Source organism: Asterias rubens, chromosome 7, assembly GCF_902459465.1.
Source record: "Asterias rubens chromosome 7, eAstRub1.3, whole genome shotgun sequence".
NCBI lineage: Eukaryota > Metazoa > Echinodermata > Asteroidea > Forcipulatida > Asteriidae > Asterias > Asterias rubens.
In genome coordinates this window covers 8,117,302-8,134,034 of record NC_047068.1, presented here as the reverse complement: position 1 = coordinate 8,134,034, position 16,733 = coordinate 8,117,302, and the positions used below count along the sequence as shown (strand labels likewise).

Below are 16,733 nucleotides of genomic sequence, written 5' to 3'. Positions count from 1 at the left end.
GTTGGACGTACAAGTTTTGCAATGCCTGATGGGATATTACAATGCGATTGATGCAGTTTTTGTCATTATGAATGCTTTGCTTGTGAATTTGAGAGGAACGTATTTTTTCCCACGGTTTTTGTTTGGTTGAGGTGATCATGTAGTGTAATTGTTTGAACTGATTTTACTATTTAAAATAGAATATTGACGCGAGAATAGTTAGAATTCTGAAACGGCAAATACAAAAGAGCTTTTCTTAAAAGAAAATGCTGCAAAATATAATCGGGCAGTAAGGGATTTATCATTAGTTGTTGATTTTTTTGACTGGTTGAAAAAAAAAAGGGATTAACAAACATTGTAGTATTTACTCAAGAGAAAACAAAACCCCAATCTAGATAACCTCAGATTTTCACTGCAGTATGTAAAATTGCTAATTGGTTGGTGTTGGATTAGCAATGGGTTTATACTTCATACAGTGAAACAGTCAGCGTTTTGTTGGAAACATACCTTATGCATGAACAAAATTATTGCACCGGAGAAGGTAGTGTAGAAACCCAGGAGAAAAAAAAGTTGTGGAAATTTTTTTCCACCAGATGTGTATAACAAATGCCTGGATTTGCAATTTGTATGAAGCTCTGCCCAATGAAAGAACAGCATTTGCCATGAATATGTATGAGATAAAGTACTGCTTTTCATAGAGTAGGATTAGGTTTTTAAAATGAGGAGATTTTGTTCTGCTTCTTGCCCTGATTTATTCCCTGTAAATAAAAAGTAGTAGATGGTTTGGTAGACATTCCTTTCTGTATTGTCCACACATCAGGAATGCTAGCATAGCATGGAAATATCTTGGCCACCACCGCTTTGTACACATTGTCTATTACATCCGGCTGCACATCAAAATCTGCATGTGTATATCAAATCAAAACACAACATTATATCCGCCCCTCCTCCAATCCTGCATGGTCAAACGAATCGAAAACTGACCCCCAAAAAATGCATGAGCTTTTTATAAAAGAGAGGATGAACCAAAGAAACTTCACCCATTGTGATTTCATATCATTTTATATAAAAGTGTCAAAATGTGAAAACTTGTTTAATTCAGTCTTGTTTGGTATGCATCTGAAATGTTTTTAGTTTTTTTTTCTCCATATGGACTGATTATATGAAGTCGTTTATGATTTTGTTTTCCATTTTTGGAAATGCATGCAACTTGAAGATTACCTTCATTTTGTCCATCAGTTTTTTAACAGCTTTCTTATTTACTTTTTGGAGTACCCTTGCCAGGTTTAATGAAAACACAATTACACCGGATCTTAAAAACTGCATCCATTGTCTCAGCATCGTTATGAACTAGGTTAATTGCATTAGGAGTTGGGATGCCCCATTTTCATTGATCCAAAATAGCAATATGGTCTTGAAATGAATGCATTAGCGACAACGGTCAAAGCCACGCTTTTGTCATAGTATTTTGAGATTGTGTTGATAAATCTTCTCCTATTGACATAACATAGATACTTTCCCCTTCTATCCAACGACACAAACCCTACATCGTTAATTCACATCAAAACTAAAGTAATGCAGCACACCAGTGATAAATGCCCGGTACTATGCACTCCAGATGTTCCGTAGCAATCACTTAAAACCACAACTTGTCTTGCACTTAATAACAAGATACCGTGGGCCATTACTTGATTAAAGATTAACTCAAACCAACACCTCTTACACTAAGAGTCGGCGACTTTGCCCCCAAAGAAGACAAATCTTAATCAATAACTAAAATGCCTGCCGGAAGAAGATTGATGTTCACAAGTTTACATAATGATGTTTTGTTCTCATGAAATTGAGTCAAAGGTGTTTTCCTGTGAAAAGTCTTTGAGTTAATAAATGCTGTGTTATTTTTATTAATAAGACACAAGAGAACTATCCATCGAGTTCATGTTGAAACTGTTTCCATGCAGCGTGTTAATTTTAAAAGGATGATTTTAAGCAAACTGTTCATTCTAGCTTGGTTTCCTACTCAAATTTTGTTCTTTATTTTTTAAATACCAAAAACTTCAGCAAACTTCCTCAGATTTCCCTTGTCATAGTCCTAATTCATTTTGTGAAAAAGTTACAATTAAAAAACAAAAACAAAACCCACACCATGATCAAAATCCAAATAGAGCCTAATAACAACCCCCCGTTTTGCTTTCCCCTCAAAATATTAAAGACATGAGCAGCTGATGTTAGGCCACCAAAGGGTAGACATGAGAGATATCGTCAAGAGATGTAACCTACCAGGTGCACACTGTGGCGGGGAGATCATTCCTAGGTAGTGATCACGTTTTCAGTTGCATGTTTACAACTGGGTCATGGCCCACTTTGGAAATTACTCACATCTTGTATCTATAACTCTGACCACAGAGAAATGAGAACAGTGGCCACCTGACATACGCAACATGGAAAGTTGTTCTATTTTAAAAGAGATTTATTAGGTGACGTTTTAGAACATTGATGTTGATCTGGGGGTGTTTGATCTTTTATTAGATTTGTTGATGAAGTATCTGTCGGTTGTGATGTTTAAGAGTGTATGGTATACATTGTCTTTAACTGATGAGAGGGTGGTTGATTAAGGTTAGTCCAAGAAATTATGTCAACTGTCTGTTTATTTAATACTATAAAGAGAAATTAAATGCAGGTATCTGCTTCAAGCTGTTTTTAACAGCACTGCCTGCCTTGGAAAACAGATTGTCTTCTCTTAAATGTTCAAATGCATTCAAGTTTTCAAGAGGCAGTTTTGTGAGGTATTCTTCGGAGATGGGTCAGATGGCGTTGGGTTTGGCATTGTATATTGTTAGCGCAAGAGGACGTATGGGATTAGTTAGCACAAAATGACATATTCTCAGTATCTTTAAGCCTTCTCAAGTTTCAAAGGTTCTCCCACTTTTTCTCCCCCAAAAAGGACAAAATAAAATGTTTTGCAGAAATGAGTGTTTAAGTTGGAATGAGCAGGAAACCAGTCATGCACTGCATTATTTGCACTTGGCTGGTCACCAATATGAAAGAAGGGCATTTACAAATGAAAATGTTTAAATCTGCCAGGGTCCAATTTTATACCGCAGAATTCAGCACTTAATGAGCCCCAATAAAAAGCATAGTTCTATTTAATGTAAGCACAGAATTCATCTGCAAGCAGAGCAATGAAACCAGGCCTAGATAATGTAGTGTGAGCTGCTCTTTCAAAATAACTCCTTAATATAGCTCTACACATTCAGTAAACTTCACCAAACATTATAATCTCACCCCCCCCCATCATAACTGAGAATGTGTCCTCAATGTGACTTAGTTGTATTATTTAGATATTTATATATTAAGTTATTTAGTTGAACAGACATATATCACACCGCAAACAGAACCCAAACTCGGTCAATCTAAAGTAATGTTCTTTCATCTCAATGCAGACTGTTTTTCCAACCTGAGAGTGTTTTCTCCTCCTAGGTTTTGAGTGAACAAAGCACGCCTAACACCACCAAGCGATAAAAGATTAATACAATTTTATGTAAACAAAGGTTAAATGGATTTTTTTTTGCGGGAATCTCTTCAATGCCCTAGCAATCCCATGCTACTGGATTTACTGACAAGGGCATCAATTAAACCCAAAGTAAAAGTTAGCAGAACAAAAAATCTGCAGTTCTATCTTGGGGAATGAATGGGCTTTGTTATAGGCCGCAAAGGATAACAGAATTATGCGATCCGCTTAAAAGCCTCTTCCACAGAAGAAAATTTGTTGCTATTGGCGAAGAAGCAGTTGTCCGTCCATCTCAGCTTAGTCGATATTGTAGAGGGAAGCGGGTTTCATAGACATTTCCTCTATTCACAATTAGTGAAATGTCTCGACTACCTCATTCTATCACGACATGACATCGTCTGTTTGTCATTTTGTCCAAGATTACATTTATGCACTAAAATGGCTCCAGAGACAAATTTTATAAAACATCCTATAAAACATGCTGGAGCCATACCGGCTCTTAACTACAAATTGGTCATGTTAATGTTTAACGACTGATTAAATCAACCCTGTATAAGAGTGGTGGAGTCCATGATTTGGACCACTGTAATGCATTGCCCACACCCCCGGGGTCTGTACCATTGTGGCAGGAGGGAGCCCGCCTTATAGCTGAAATCCAGCACATGGAATTGGTAGAGTCATTTCTGTTCTTGGCAATCTGTAACCCTTGAAAGAAAGGAGATAGCTTTTCTTTAACTTCCCCTTAAAGAAACCTTTGATTTATAATATACAAAAAATGGAAGAAAAGGAGAAAAAAAAGGGAAAAAAAGAGAGTTGACTTTGCGTTAATTTGAATTTCCATCCAGGCTGGCTTTTGTATTGTTCTGTCTTTATGGATTTTGTCCCCATCAACAAGGGAATGTATGGCAAAACCTTTTGAAATTTTCAATTATGTGAGTTGAACCAATAACAAAACGCAATCCAAACTGTCCAAAATTTGAGGTAAATTTACTCCCCTTTTGTCAATCTAAAAAGTAAAGAAAGATTGTCAAATTTATGGCTATGAGTCACCAAGGAAAATATTAGCTGAAAGAATTGGGGCGGACTTGTTTAGATTCTTATTAATTGACTCTTTGAAACTGCTCTGGGCCCAATTTCATAGAGCTACTTAAGCAGAAGACATTGTTTAACATTTTTTTGCTAAGCGGAAATTAGCAGGATACCAGTCACAAATTGTACAAATGAAATTTTTGTTTGGCTGGTAACCTTATCTTGGTAAGCATAGTGTTGATGTGCTCAAGCAGAAAATATTGCTGAACACAGCTTTGCTAAGCAGAAATGAGCAGGATACCAGTTACAAACGTTGGACACAATTGTTTGGCTGGTAGCCTTATTCTGATAAGCATAGTTTTGTTGTGCTTAGCTCACTTTTTGAAAGTGGGCCATGGCATTGAGCCATATTGAGAGATTGATGGTTCTTTACACATAAGCTCCAACAGTGACTCATTTTTTTCGCTGGGGGACGGTCCCGCATTTATTACCACTCCCGCATTTATTACCAAGTGGCCTGCAAAAAAGGAGAAATGTTTCAACTTAATTAATGGTTGGCCGCGGTAATGGAAAATGTGTTAAATGACTCTCATTGAACATGCAGAGAGTATAAATTTACATAATTGTCAATCAACTGTTTTTGTTCATGCGGTCTCTTACATTTGGAACATTAAATTTATTGTGTACTGTCAAACCGGATGTCAAATTTTTGTTTCTAGCTCAAAGAAGATTTCCTTTAAAAAATTACAAGTTTCTGTCTTTGCCAAAAGAAGATTTCCTAAAATGTGTTTTTAAATAAACTTCATTGAAAAAGGGAAAACAAGAGAACTGTCTTTATGGATTGTTCTGCTCGCTTAAAAGAGTTTGGAAAATTGAATTCTCTTGGATACAATTCCATCCAGGGAAAGGGTGGGCATTGTGAGAGATTAAATTTCAGTCGTCAGATTTTGATGAAGCGATGAATTGACGAAGTTTGACAGCCGGGCTGAATATAAGTGTAGAAATAACTATGTAAATTTGATGTATATATTGTAGTTAAGTCCAATTCTGTTTTGATATAAGTGGCTTCGTTGCTCCTCCTAAAAGTGAACGGTTGGAGAAAATTGAAAACTTTAGCGTAAAAAAAAAGCGAAGACATTTTAAACACAGTGATGATAATGTCAGCACATCTAGTTAGAGACATTTTGTCCAACAATAATTCAGAATGACATCTGTGTGATATAAACACTCTTTGAAACTGCTTTGGACTCAATTTCATAGAGCTGCTGTAAGCAAAAAAATATTGCTCAGCAAAGTTTGTCAAAATAGAAATAAGCAGGATACCAGTCATCACAAATTGTACATGTTAGTTTGGCTGGTAGCCTTGTTCTGGTGAAACGCAAAGTAGCAGCTATATTCAAAAGTTGTCAAAGAAAACAAAATATGAAAGGCTGATTCACATGACATTACTAAGGAGGAGCAATGAAGTATATCTAAAAGTGATACATTTTTCTGTCCTCTATTTCTATCCATGGCATGAGACAAGACATTTTTTGATTCCCCCCCCCCAAAAAAAAAAAAAAATGCACAAATCTATCAGTTAGTTACAGTTTATTGAGATAAAAATCTGAAAGGACAAACAGACAAATATTTTAGTATTTTCTGAAAACAGTTTAATTGATCAGAAGCTGTGCTTGTCTAATGCCATTATATTTTCTTTTTATTTCCTTTCTGCTATTTCCCCTCTATATATTATCTATTTGTTTTCATTTGAATATCATCTCCAAGGGGCAGAGTTTATCATTACTGTCGACGACGTACCCGGAATCAAAATAGAAATCTATCCTTTATTTACCCAAACTCCAAATACTAGAGTGACAAACGGGTGCCGACCCTTTCATGTATCGGGTAATAATTTCCAATTCTGTGTCGGTGACGTTTTGATCTATTTTTACTTGAGGCGAGGAGACGTCCCGTGCATTCTTGCCCATATTAAGGAAGGCATCCCTGCGAGGCAGCACATGACCCCTAATTTGTCTGAGGAGAGGTATGGGGAAAAGCTGGAATGTTGACAATATGCCAGGGCTGGTTATTTCCAATAGAGTCGGGCGAAGACTTGATAAAGTTTATTAAAGAGCAGTGGAAAAATCTGTGTCTGATCATTCGGGCGTGATTGGAGATGATTTATGACTTATGTCCAACAGATATATGTCTGTGAAAGGGTGAATAAAATGTGGCATTCATAGTTTCTGTACTGGCTTGGTATCTGAAAATTGTACCAACAGATTCCATTTCACTAAATGATTCGCTCATTTCAATATTCAGTGCAATAAATCTCAGAAACCATCAGTAACTAACTTTGTTGGTGATCAGAAACCAACAAAGAAAAGCTGATGTAAACATAAGCTTGGGAAGCAGGTTTTTACTTGTCTCATGTTTTTTTCAAGAGTTCACCAAAATGACAATGAAAAATGGTGTCCAAAAATTCACTCCTGCTTATTCCTGAAAATTCTTTCTAAAAACAATTTCAAGGATGAATTCTCAAGTTGCAACTCTTTGAGATTTCAACCAGAACTATAACGAAATTGTAATGCTTTTTACCTCAAACTTGCCACCAACACACCAGAACAAAGGAAATTAAATTGAGATTATGGTAGTTACACTTGCCAACCATCATCTATTTGGGGCTAGGCTGCCGATTTAAAACATGGTGAATTTTGTACACTTGGTTTTTAAATATTAAGAAATAATGCTAGGGGAAAGCTAAGTAGATATCAACCTCCCCGAAAAAAAAAATGCCAGGGACAAATTTCTTCTCCCTTGCAGCATAGAAGATTTTGGGCTCAGACATATTGTGGATATTTTGTCCCTTCTCTTTGTAGGTAAACTCTGCCCCATGGTTGCTTGTTTTAAAATTTAATGATTGATGACAAGTGAGGTCGATGGATCAAAGTCTGATGAAATGAATATATTGAAAGCATATGTGATTAGATTACACATATCTTGGCCATGGTGTTAGCTCTGGTGGAATTTACTCCTGAAGAAATTGTTAGAATTCTGTTAATTTCACTCGAGTTTCAACTTTCAATAGAGACCTTCTCTCTATAAATTTGAGCATTTTTTTTCTTTTTTTCAAATATTGACTTGGAATTCTCAAAGAGTACTTCATTTAATTACGAAAACTTACACCAAAAATAAGTTTCATATCGGACATTGATTCATCGATCAAATGAAATCAAATTAAACTTTCAGTAAACAGATTTATCTCTTGGTGTTATCCTTTGTGGCAAACAAACCCTCTGTCATATTCAACAAGTTTATCTTTATTGGTGACAGGTAGCTAAATGTCTTTGCAAAATACCAAGCAGGGTGCGAGATAGTTCTTTTAAAATTTGAGCTGAACTGATGCCCCTGTCTTCCATGGCACGTCTCAGGGCTTGGCGTTGGCATTTCCTCCCAGCCCGACCCGACCTAAATTCTTCTCATTTGCCACGTGTGGATAATATCAACAGAGGGAGCTGTTTTCTGGAAGGCACCATGGCTAGACTTTTCTAACGCTTGCCCATTTTTTTGCTCCCCATCTAGGTGAACAATGCGACAGCACGGGTCATGACGAACAAGACGCCAAAATCCATTGCGGGTAGTGAATTACTAAGCACAGGTACTCATAGAAGTTAAACCGATGTTGGTTTGATATTGGCTATTTCCAGCTGGGCATTTCCTAGTGACAGCTTTGCCAAGTTTCCTTCTTTGGAAGATCAACAGTGTGTTGATGACCTCTTAAATAGTTATATGTCGAAATTAAGGACATGTTAACACATTATGACTCACTACATCTCTTCAGTTGGACACTAGAGGGCAGTATATAGACAATTTTAATGGTGATATTTTCATCTCATTTTATTCCAGACCTACCAAGTCTCACGCATTAGGCGTGAGACTCACGCATTTGGGCTCTGTCTCACGCTCACACGCACAGCAACCATTTTCTCATGCATTGGGGACAGAACGTGAAAAAAATAAAAATTAACGATAATGCATTGCCAAATTGCACTCGTGTGTACAAAAAACGCAATCTACAATGTTTGCACAATCTTCAGATTGCCATCTAAAACTGGCAAATAAATATTTTTTTCCCGGGGGGGGGGGGGGGGGGGGGGGTGGTGAGCTTTGAAAAATCTCATGCATAGCTGGCCTCTGGACTTGGCATCTCTGTTATTCGCCAGCAAACCTCAATAAAAAACATTGAAAATTTGCAAATTAAAGGATCTACAAGAACAAACAACACAATAATCATGATGATTTTCTGTATTGGGACAGTCATAATTCAAAATGGGAAATATTCATTTTTGAAACTAAGTTTCGTCTGTCATAAGAACATGCGTTGAATATCCAACACTCCTCAATACTATGTGGAAATCAGACTTTGGATGAGTTACATGTTTGCATGCCGCATTGTGACTGAATTATTAATCAGTGTGTTCTACTCCAGTGGATATCACTCGCGTAATATCTTCACCGTTGCATAAATGTTGCAACTGATCATGCGCATCAAATCATCCAACCAAGCTAACTTCGATCAAACCACCCTTGACTTCTTTTATTTTTTTTCTCTCCAGTTGAACTGCCCATTTTCCCAGCAGGAGCGTTGAGGGCACCTGCCATAGGTAGAGGGCGAGCTACGAGGGGTGCATACACCGCCTACCGGATCGCAGCCCCGCCCCCAGTGCCTGGGTACACGACAGCGACTGCCATTTATCCAGAGGCATTCTATCCTGAACGATACCAGGTAAAAAGATGGACTGCATGTTGGGTTTTTCTAGTTTGATGTGCATGGATTTATCAGAGTTAATTATCTTTGTTCTTGCTGATAATGTTTTACAGGAGTTTGTTGTGGTCCATTCAGAAAAGTCTTATAACAAAGAAACAGCCATTATAGCAAAAGGGTATTTGGAAAGTACCATTTTTGTGAAAAAAAAAGAATTTCATTTTGTGTATCAAGATGGGTATCGGAAGAGTTAATTACTTGGTGGACTGTTTTAGACTGCTTCTGGAAAACAGCAATTTTATAAAACGATATACTCTAATTCTTCTTCTTGATAAACACTTTCCCTCTGCACAAACATAATAAAGTTCAGTTAGTGCATGAGCAGACACCATCCTTTTTCCGAAATGACGATTATGGCGTAAAATTCCACTATGCCGTACATCTAACTACTACTGATCAAAAGAGAAATGCCTACAAATTCACTTTAAGACTTGAAACCCCACTACAAATATTATATCTTTGAGAGATTGTATACGTTTGGTAATGGACCCTTCCCATGAAATATGCTGATAACATTCACGCATGCGTACAGACCCTGTTGGTTGGCAAACGCCATATGGTTGTGCACTAAGCAGATGCGCAATCGTGTCTGCGTCACGCACCTATTAGCCCTGTACAAAACAGCGCGATACTCCCTCATTTTGCCAACCAAAAGGTTAGTGCGCACGCGCTATGTGCAACGTACATATTTCATGGGAAGGGTCTATTGGAACCAACTGTTTTTTTTTAGTTCTATTTGATTGTAGATTTATACCATAAAAACTAACCTGTGAAAAATTCATTTCAAGTGGTGGTAGCGTTTGTCAGAACTTGCCGAAAATCTGGAACGGCGTTGTCCTCGTCATGCAAGTAGAATAATCTGCAATTGGAAAACACAATCTGAGAAATGTTACTGTCAGTAACGCTTCTCAGATTCAAATATTTGGGGGATAAATAAAAAAATTGAAAAGTTTCTCAATATGCATTAAACTATCCAAACCTGTTGTACTAATTACCAAGGAAAATGTTGTTGGCAGTAGTTTTCAAAGTCATTACCAAACATATACAGACCCTTTAATGAATGGATGAATGAAGAGTCCCACCCTGCATGCTAATGAACATACCGGCCCGTCTAGTTGGTTATTAAAGCATGACTTAAAGTCTGTAGACTGAATCCGATGACTTCCCGTCCAACTAGGTCAATGGCTCCTCAAGGCATGCCTGTTAGTCCTAAAGAATGAAGTGTAAATGTTCTCGGAGAAATCCCTTAAAGTGTTATCTTCGCTTCCTCCTTCGAGCTTCCCCCGCCTCATCTTGATCTCAGGATGTATTCCCCACTCCCACCCTTATTGATAAATTTCCTGCCAGTGCCTTGAAAAATTAATTAAATCAGGTTTGGTGCATTTAAAAATTCGATCTATGCACTTTGGCTGTCAGAAAGTGTGTCGGAATTAGGGTGACTGCGTTTGTCATCTTTCATTAGTTCCAACGACTTGGCAGGATAACCCCTGAAGGAATTTCATTTGTTCATGTTCGATTTCAAAAAATTGCATGGCTTCAATTTTTTTCTTTTTCTCTCTTATTTTATCACTTAAAGTTTCTTTTCACCTTTTTATTTGAATTTAACATACGATTTGGTTACAAGTTATTTTGTTTGGTGGATAACACTAAAATTATTATGTAACTTGTGGCTTTGTAACTGAAAAACAACTTTCATCTCAGCAAGTTGTTACTGACTGAAATATGAAACAAATGTCCGCCTTTCACTTAAAATAATTGAGGGTGGTCAGGTTGGTGTCGTGGTATCTTTCTGCGCCTTCCACCTCTGGAACCCTGGTTCGAATCATACAAAAAGTTTTAAATTGGTTTTAAAATTGGTGATGTCCATTAACAATTTTTTTTTTTTAAAGATGCAGCTACAGGTCAAAATATAATTGTTGCCATTTGTAAAAAAAAAAAATAAAAAAAAAAATTTAAAAAAATGGGAAACGTTTTCCCATGTTACCTTCCTTTTCCTTTAACTTTATTGTACTTACATATATAAATACATTGATTTCAAACCTGAAACTTTCAATTAAACAACTTGATGACCTCACTTGACCTATGACCTATCACTGAACAGCTGGGTCAGGTAAGTTAAGTTGTCTGGTTTAATAATATGGTAAACACTTAAAAGGGTGGTTGGATACAAAAGTTTGTGCTCTCCAAGCACCAACATCTTTTTGTGTTAACCTATTATCTTAGGCTGGGTCCAAATCAATCAGCTTTGGCTATGGTTATTGGCTTCAGTATCAACATTGATGAATGGGGGACTTTTGGGACGCTTGGTGGCAGCAGACTTACTAGGTAAAATCCATTGTTCTTGGTAATGTGCGCATGCTCAGAACTATGTCAACAATGGAAATTTACCTGTTAAGTCTGCTGCCACCTAGCGCCTCAAAGTCTCTCATTGGAGCTTTCAGTGATCAGGGCATAGTCAAAGCCGTTAATTTGGACACGGCGTTACGGGTTTGGTAACTCTGAGGTACTCACGTTACTAGATTTTTGTGACTTGCTGTGCACGTACCATTGTGGCCCTGGTTCGTTTCCCAGTTAGGGCCATTGGTGAGTAGAGTTGTGCATTGGTTTTCTCCTGTGCCACACCAAGAGTTTGTCTCTTCGCCCTCTGGTTTCCCTCCCTCAAAGTGTCCATACACTTTTCTGGCTGTACTTACTATGTGGGCATTGTAGCCAGCTGTCAAAGGTGCTGTTACATGCCTGCAGCTGGAAAACATTGTAGCCACACCCTTCACAATTCGGCTTCTCAGCTGCAATTGAGGATGACTATAGTGAATGTCTGAGAATATCAAGTCAAGAAAATGATGGTCGGTGTAATGTGAGTCAACCTAGAATTTACCACGTGGCTGAAGGTTGGTTGGTTCATACGATGAGTGTACTCGAAGGTCACTCTCAGTGGAGAGTCAAAAGAAGGATTCACAAAACTTGAGAACATCTCAAAACTAGTGAGTTTTTCCTTTGCGTTGACATAAGTATGAACCAGCCACTACACAGCATTGTTTGCATGAGCTTTTTTTAAGTTGGTTTGCGGTGCATTTTGATACTAACTCAAGTTTTCTCCATGTCTCTCCCCCTCTCTTGTGTTGTTTCCCTTCACCCTCACCTCTCTCACACAAAAACCACCTCACTTTACGTTATGCCTGCCTGCCTCCATCACCTCCTCATCCACATCGCCTCCCCTCCTGGCTCCCTCCCCACCGTCTGTCTTTGTCCTATTTCTTCTTCATAGACTGATCTTCTCTTACAGAGTGCTGCAGCGGCTGGTTACGGAGGCTACATCAGCCGATATGCGGCCACGCCCACAGCCTACGCAATCCCCTATGGTAGGGAGTACACGGCTGACCCCTACCACCCTACCATCGGCCCCACGGCGACTGCGTACGGGGTAAGATACCCCGCCTTGACAACAAGGGTAAATTCCGTGGGATTATTTTTTTGTCCATTTCTTGGTGGTTGTGGATTTTATTTTTGTTGTGTGGTTGGTTTCTCATTATTGTTCATTTTTGGTACTTGGTAGTGTTTTTTGGTAACTTTTTGTATTTAAACATTTTGCTGCTTGTTTATTGATAGCTCAACCTATAATTGTGACCAATTCAATAAAACGGAGTAATTTTCTTGTATTTGGGGAACACACCCTAAAATTGTCGAAGCTGTACCTCTATACACAACCCACGCCATTGAATGGTTTCAAGTGTTTGGTGAACTCCCTGGGAAATTTGTTTGCAAAGACTAGGAAAGTAAAAGTGAGGTTGTATTTGAACTGTGGCACTCAGCCACAATACAAGTCAAAAATGGTTTGGTTATAGACAAATCCAGGCGCGCACCGGGCGCATAGGTATTTAGCACCGCGCGCCACTGCTGCGGTGTCTTCAATGCCTATAGATTGTGCACAAAAAGACACCGCAGTTGGTGATTTTTCAATAGAGGGTGCTACCAATTTTGTTTCGTCGGATTGGTCTATAATGGCTCCCAATAAGTTTGATTCCATTATTGAGATTGGTCACAGTTACAGGTTACCATTTTGTAATACCTGGCTGCACATTATGCTTGCTTGTAATTGTCAAGTTTGTAGATATGTATAGTACATGCAGGAACAAGTACAACATGGTTTTCATGACGAAATGGTGTTGTTCGTGTTTCTTGAATAACACAGTAGTTCTTATTCTTCACACTATTGACTCTTATGTAAGGTGAGCAAGTTAATCACAATCATCCCTTAAAGGCAGTGGACACTATTGGTAATTACTAAAAATGATTATTAGCATAAAACCTCACTTGGTACGAGTAATGGGGAGAGGTTGATAGTATAACAAACTGTGAAAAACGGCTCCCTCTGAAGTGATGTAGTTTACGAGAAAGAAGTAATTTTCCACAAATTTGATTTCGAGACCTCAAGTTTAGAACTTGAGGTCTTGAAATCAAGCATCTGAAAGCACACAACTTCGTGTGACAAGGGTGTTTTTTCTTTCATTATTATCTCGCACTTTCGATGACCACTTGAGCTCAAATTTCCACAAGTTTGTTATTTTATGCATGTGTTGAGATATACCAAGTGAGAAGACTGGTATTTGACAATTACCAATAGTGTCCAGTGTCTTTAAAGGCTGGGTATACTTTTAGTCATCCTTAAAGATCAGTTTCCTCACTTGGTGCATCCAAATGTATGCATAAAATAACAAACCTGTGAAAAATTGGGCTCAATTGGTCATCGAAAGTGCAAGAAAATAAGGAAGGAAAAAAAATGGGGGAAAAAAACGTCGCTGCACAGAACTGTGGTGGTTTCAGATGCCTGATAAATGCTTTATGCCTGCACCCTTTCTCAGATTCAAGTTTTGTTGTTAAAAATTACCTTTTTCTCCAAAACTACACTACTTCAAAAGGATGTTGTTTCTAACAATGTTTTGTAGTTTTAACAGCTCTCCAGTGCTATTTACCAAGTTCACATTTATATGGTCTTTAATTTTGGGAGTACCGGTACTTACCAAAGATGTACCCTGCCTTTAAATCTAATAGTGACATGCATGCAAGCTACTTCCAAACTGTGACCACACGTTCAGTGATTTGTATTTTGTTAACAGATGTATGTGTATTGCATGTCATTTTTATATGTGATAGTCCCTTTCACCTTATTCATTGTATTGTACAGAATTGGTGTAAGTTTGGTGCACATATTTGGTTTATTTTTGGTGGAATGGGAAAAATGCTGTTTCTATGCATTGCACCAAAGAGCATCCAGAACCTCACATTTTCCCAGGGCCCTAAAGCGAGACCCGGACCAAACGCTGTAAGCGCTCACAATTAGTCTATTTTAAACCACCAATTAGTTTTTCCTTCTTTTTTTATGAAACTCCATTCTAAGCCTGATTGTGGAAGCGGTCTTTCTAAGGAACTTTGCCAGTTATTTGAGCGTACTTGTAAGTTTTGAGAACACCTGTAGAAAATATGCGCGACTAATTTCGCTGAAAAGATTTTCTTGATCAATAAGTAAGCATCAAATGCAGTGAAACTAAAGCTTTTCCTCCCATTTCACACAGACAGTTTAGTGTAGCATGTTTATGTGTCATTTTAAATACATTTTGGTGGATAATTAAAACTGCTTGAATTTTAACATTTTGGGCATGAATTCATTTCTGTAGAACATTTTGTATTAATTGTGTGTAAATAATGTATATGAAACATTTTTAAATATGATTTGTTTTGCTATCCTAGAAGAAATCTACCAGTAGAGACAGCCTGTTGCTCTCAAACTGCCTCTGTTTCTTAAAGGGTCTATGTACTTTTTGTACAATGTCTACAGATTTACACTAAACTTACACAGTTTGAAGATAGTGATAGTATAAAGCTTCCCTGAAAATATTAGTTGCCGAGGAGCTGTAGTTTTTGAGAAATGAGTAAAACAATGTCATGAATTCTTTTTTAGTGAGACGAAAATTATTTTAGCTTTTAAAAAATGATTTTCATGACATTGTTTTACTTATTTCTCAAAAACTACAGCACCTCAGCAACTAATGTTGTAAGGGAAGCTTTGTATTATCATTATCTTCAAACTGTGTAAGTTTAATGTAAATCTGTGGACATTGTGTTTTGTGTTTAAAAAAAAGTACCCACTTCCTTTAAGTGGATAGTGGAGCAAAACAATAAGACCCCCCAAAAATTCATTGTTTTGAAAAAATATCTAGTACTGGTAGTAAACCCACAAGAGGAACTTACTTGGTAAAATTTAATTGATTAACTGTGCAAGCACTCTACTAGGAACTAAGCCATTTAGCTCTACCCACACTCTAAAAACTAAAGAGTTGAATCCAACACTTGCGAGAGTTGGTGAGTGACAACACTTTGAAAGTGTTGAATCCAGCATTTGATATGTAAAGTATTTGGTCAAGAATTTAAGTGTCAGTTTAACGTTTAAAAAGCTGATCCAACAATTTTTACGAATTTTTTTTAAGGATTGTTGGAATCAACACTTAATTTGTTGAATTAACCCTTTCTGCGCTGGATCATACATTAAAAATGCTAGATTTAACAAACAAACTGCTGGATCCAACACTTTCAAAGTATGGTCACTCCTTGAGCTAATGTAAGTGTTGGATTCAACAACTCTTTAGTTTTTAGAGTGGATTTTCCAGATTGTACAGTAAACTTGGGCAATATGGCACTTACAAGTAAGACTGGCACCCCACGGAGAGGTCACCAACATAGGCCTAGATAACTCAGTTGGTAGAGAGTGCTGGCACTTTAATATGGAGGTCACAGGTTCAACTCCTGCTCTAGCAAATTTGTCTTTGTTCAACCCTAAGTTTTTAAGAAATGAAAAGTTCCTCCCTATTTGAAATTGAGCGACACACTTTTGTCCGTTTTACTCTTTGGATTATGAACCTCAAACAAAACTTTTGGGTAACAGACAAAAATATGTAGTCTATATTGTCCGTACAATTGTAGTTCAGAAAATTTGTATTGTATCAGTTGTTAATAATCTTCAAAAATAGTTTCCGCTTAAAGAAGTATTTCTATCAAATCTATTGCAGCAGCACAGTATTTTATCTTATGATGTATAACATTAATTTGTTGATAATAATAAGTACCAGAAACCTACCAAAATCCACACAGTTAATATTTAAACTGCCACCAAGTTATAAAAATAATCTCATGGACCCTTGTAATTGTTCCTCTCTTTGTTTTTCATACGCTTTAATAGCAGAATTCAAGAATCTCAAATTCATTTCTTGGGAGAAGATCTTATGCCAAGATGCCATTGTAGTCTTTGAAACATCTTATCAAAAGGCCTATGACATTTTTATAAGTCAATGAAACACCTCACCCAACCCATCGACTGTGAGAAAGCCTTTTGTTTTTCACCCCAAAGAGCTTTCCTCG

General features: G+C 37.4%; 1 protein-coding gene across 6 annotated transcripts in view; it reads left to right on the top strand.

Annotated features, from left to right (window-relative positions):
• The window catches only part of LOC117292374 (RNA binding protein fox-1 homolog 3-like), a 64,288-nt gene that overhangs the window by 40,821 nt on the left and 6,734 nt on the right, over positions 1-16,733 (top strand). For 4 of the 6 annotated variants that reach the window (XM_033774400.1, XM_033774399.1, XM_033774401.1 and 1 more), the window contains exons 6-8: positions 8,081-8,156; positions 9,115-9,284; positions 12,589-12,771. In XM_033774400.1, the coding sequence (XP_033630291.1) occupies positions 8,081-8,156; positions 9,115-9,284; positions 12,589-12,771 (429 nt within the window). The remainder of the gene's footprint in view (positions 1-8,080; positions 8,157-9,114; positions 9,285-12,588; positions 12,772-16,733) is intronic. The other 2 variants (XM_033774402.1, XM_033774403.1) reach the window with 2 other exon arrangements.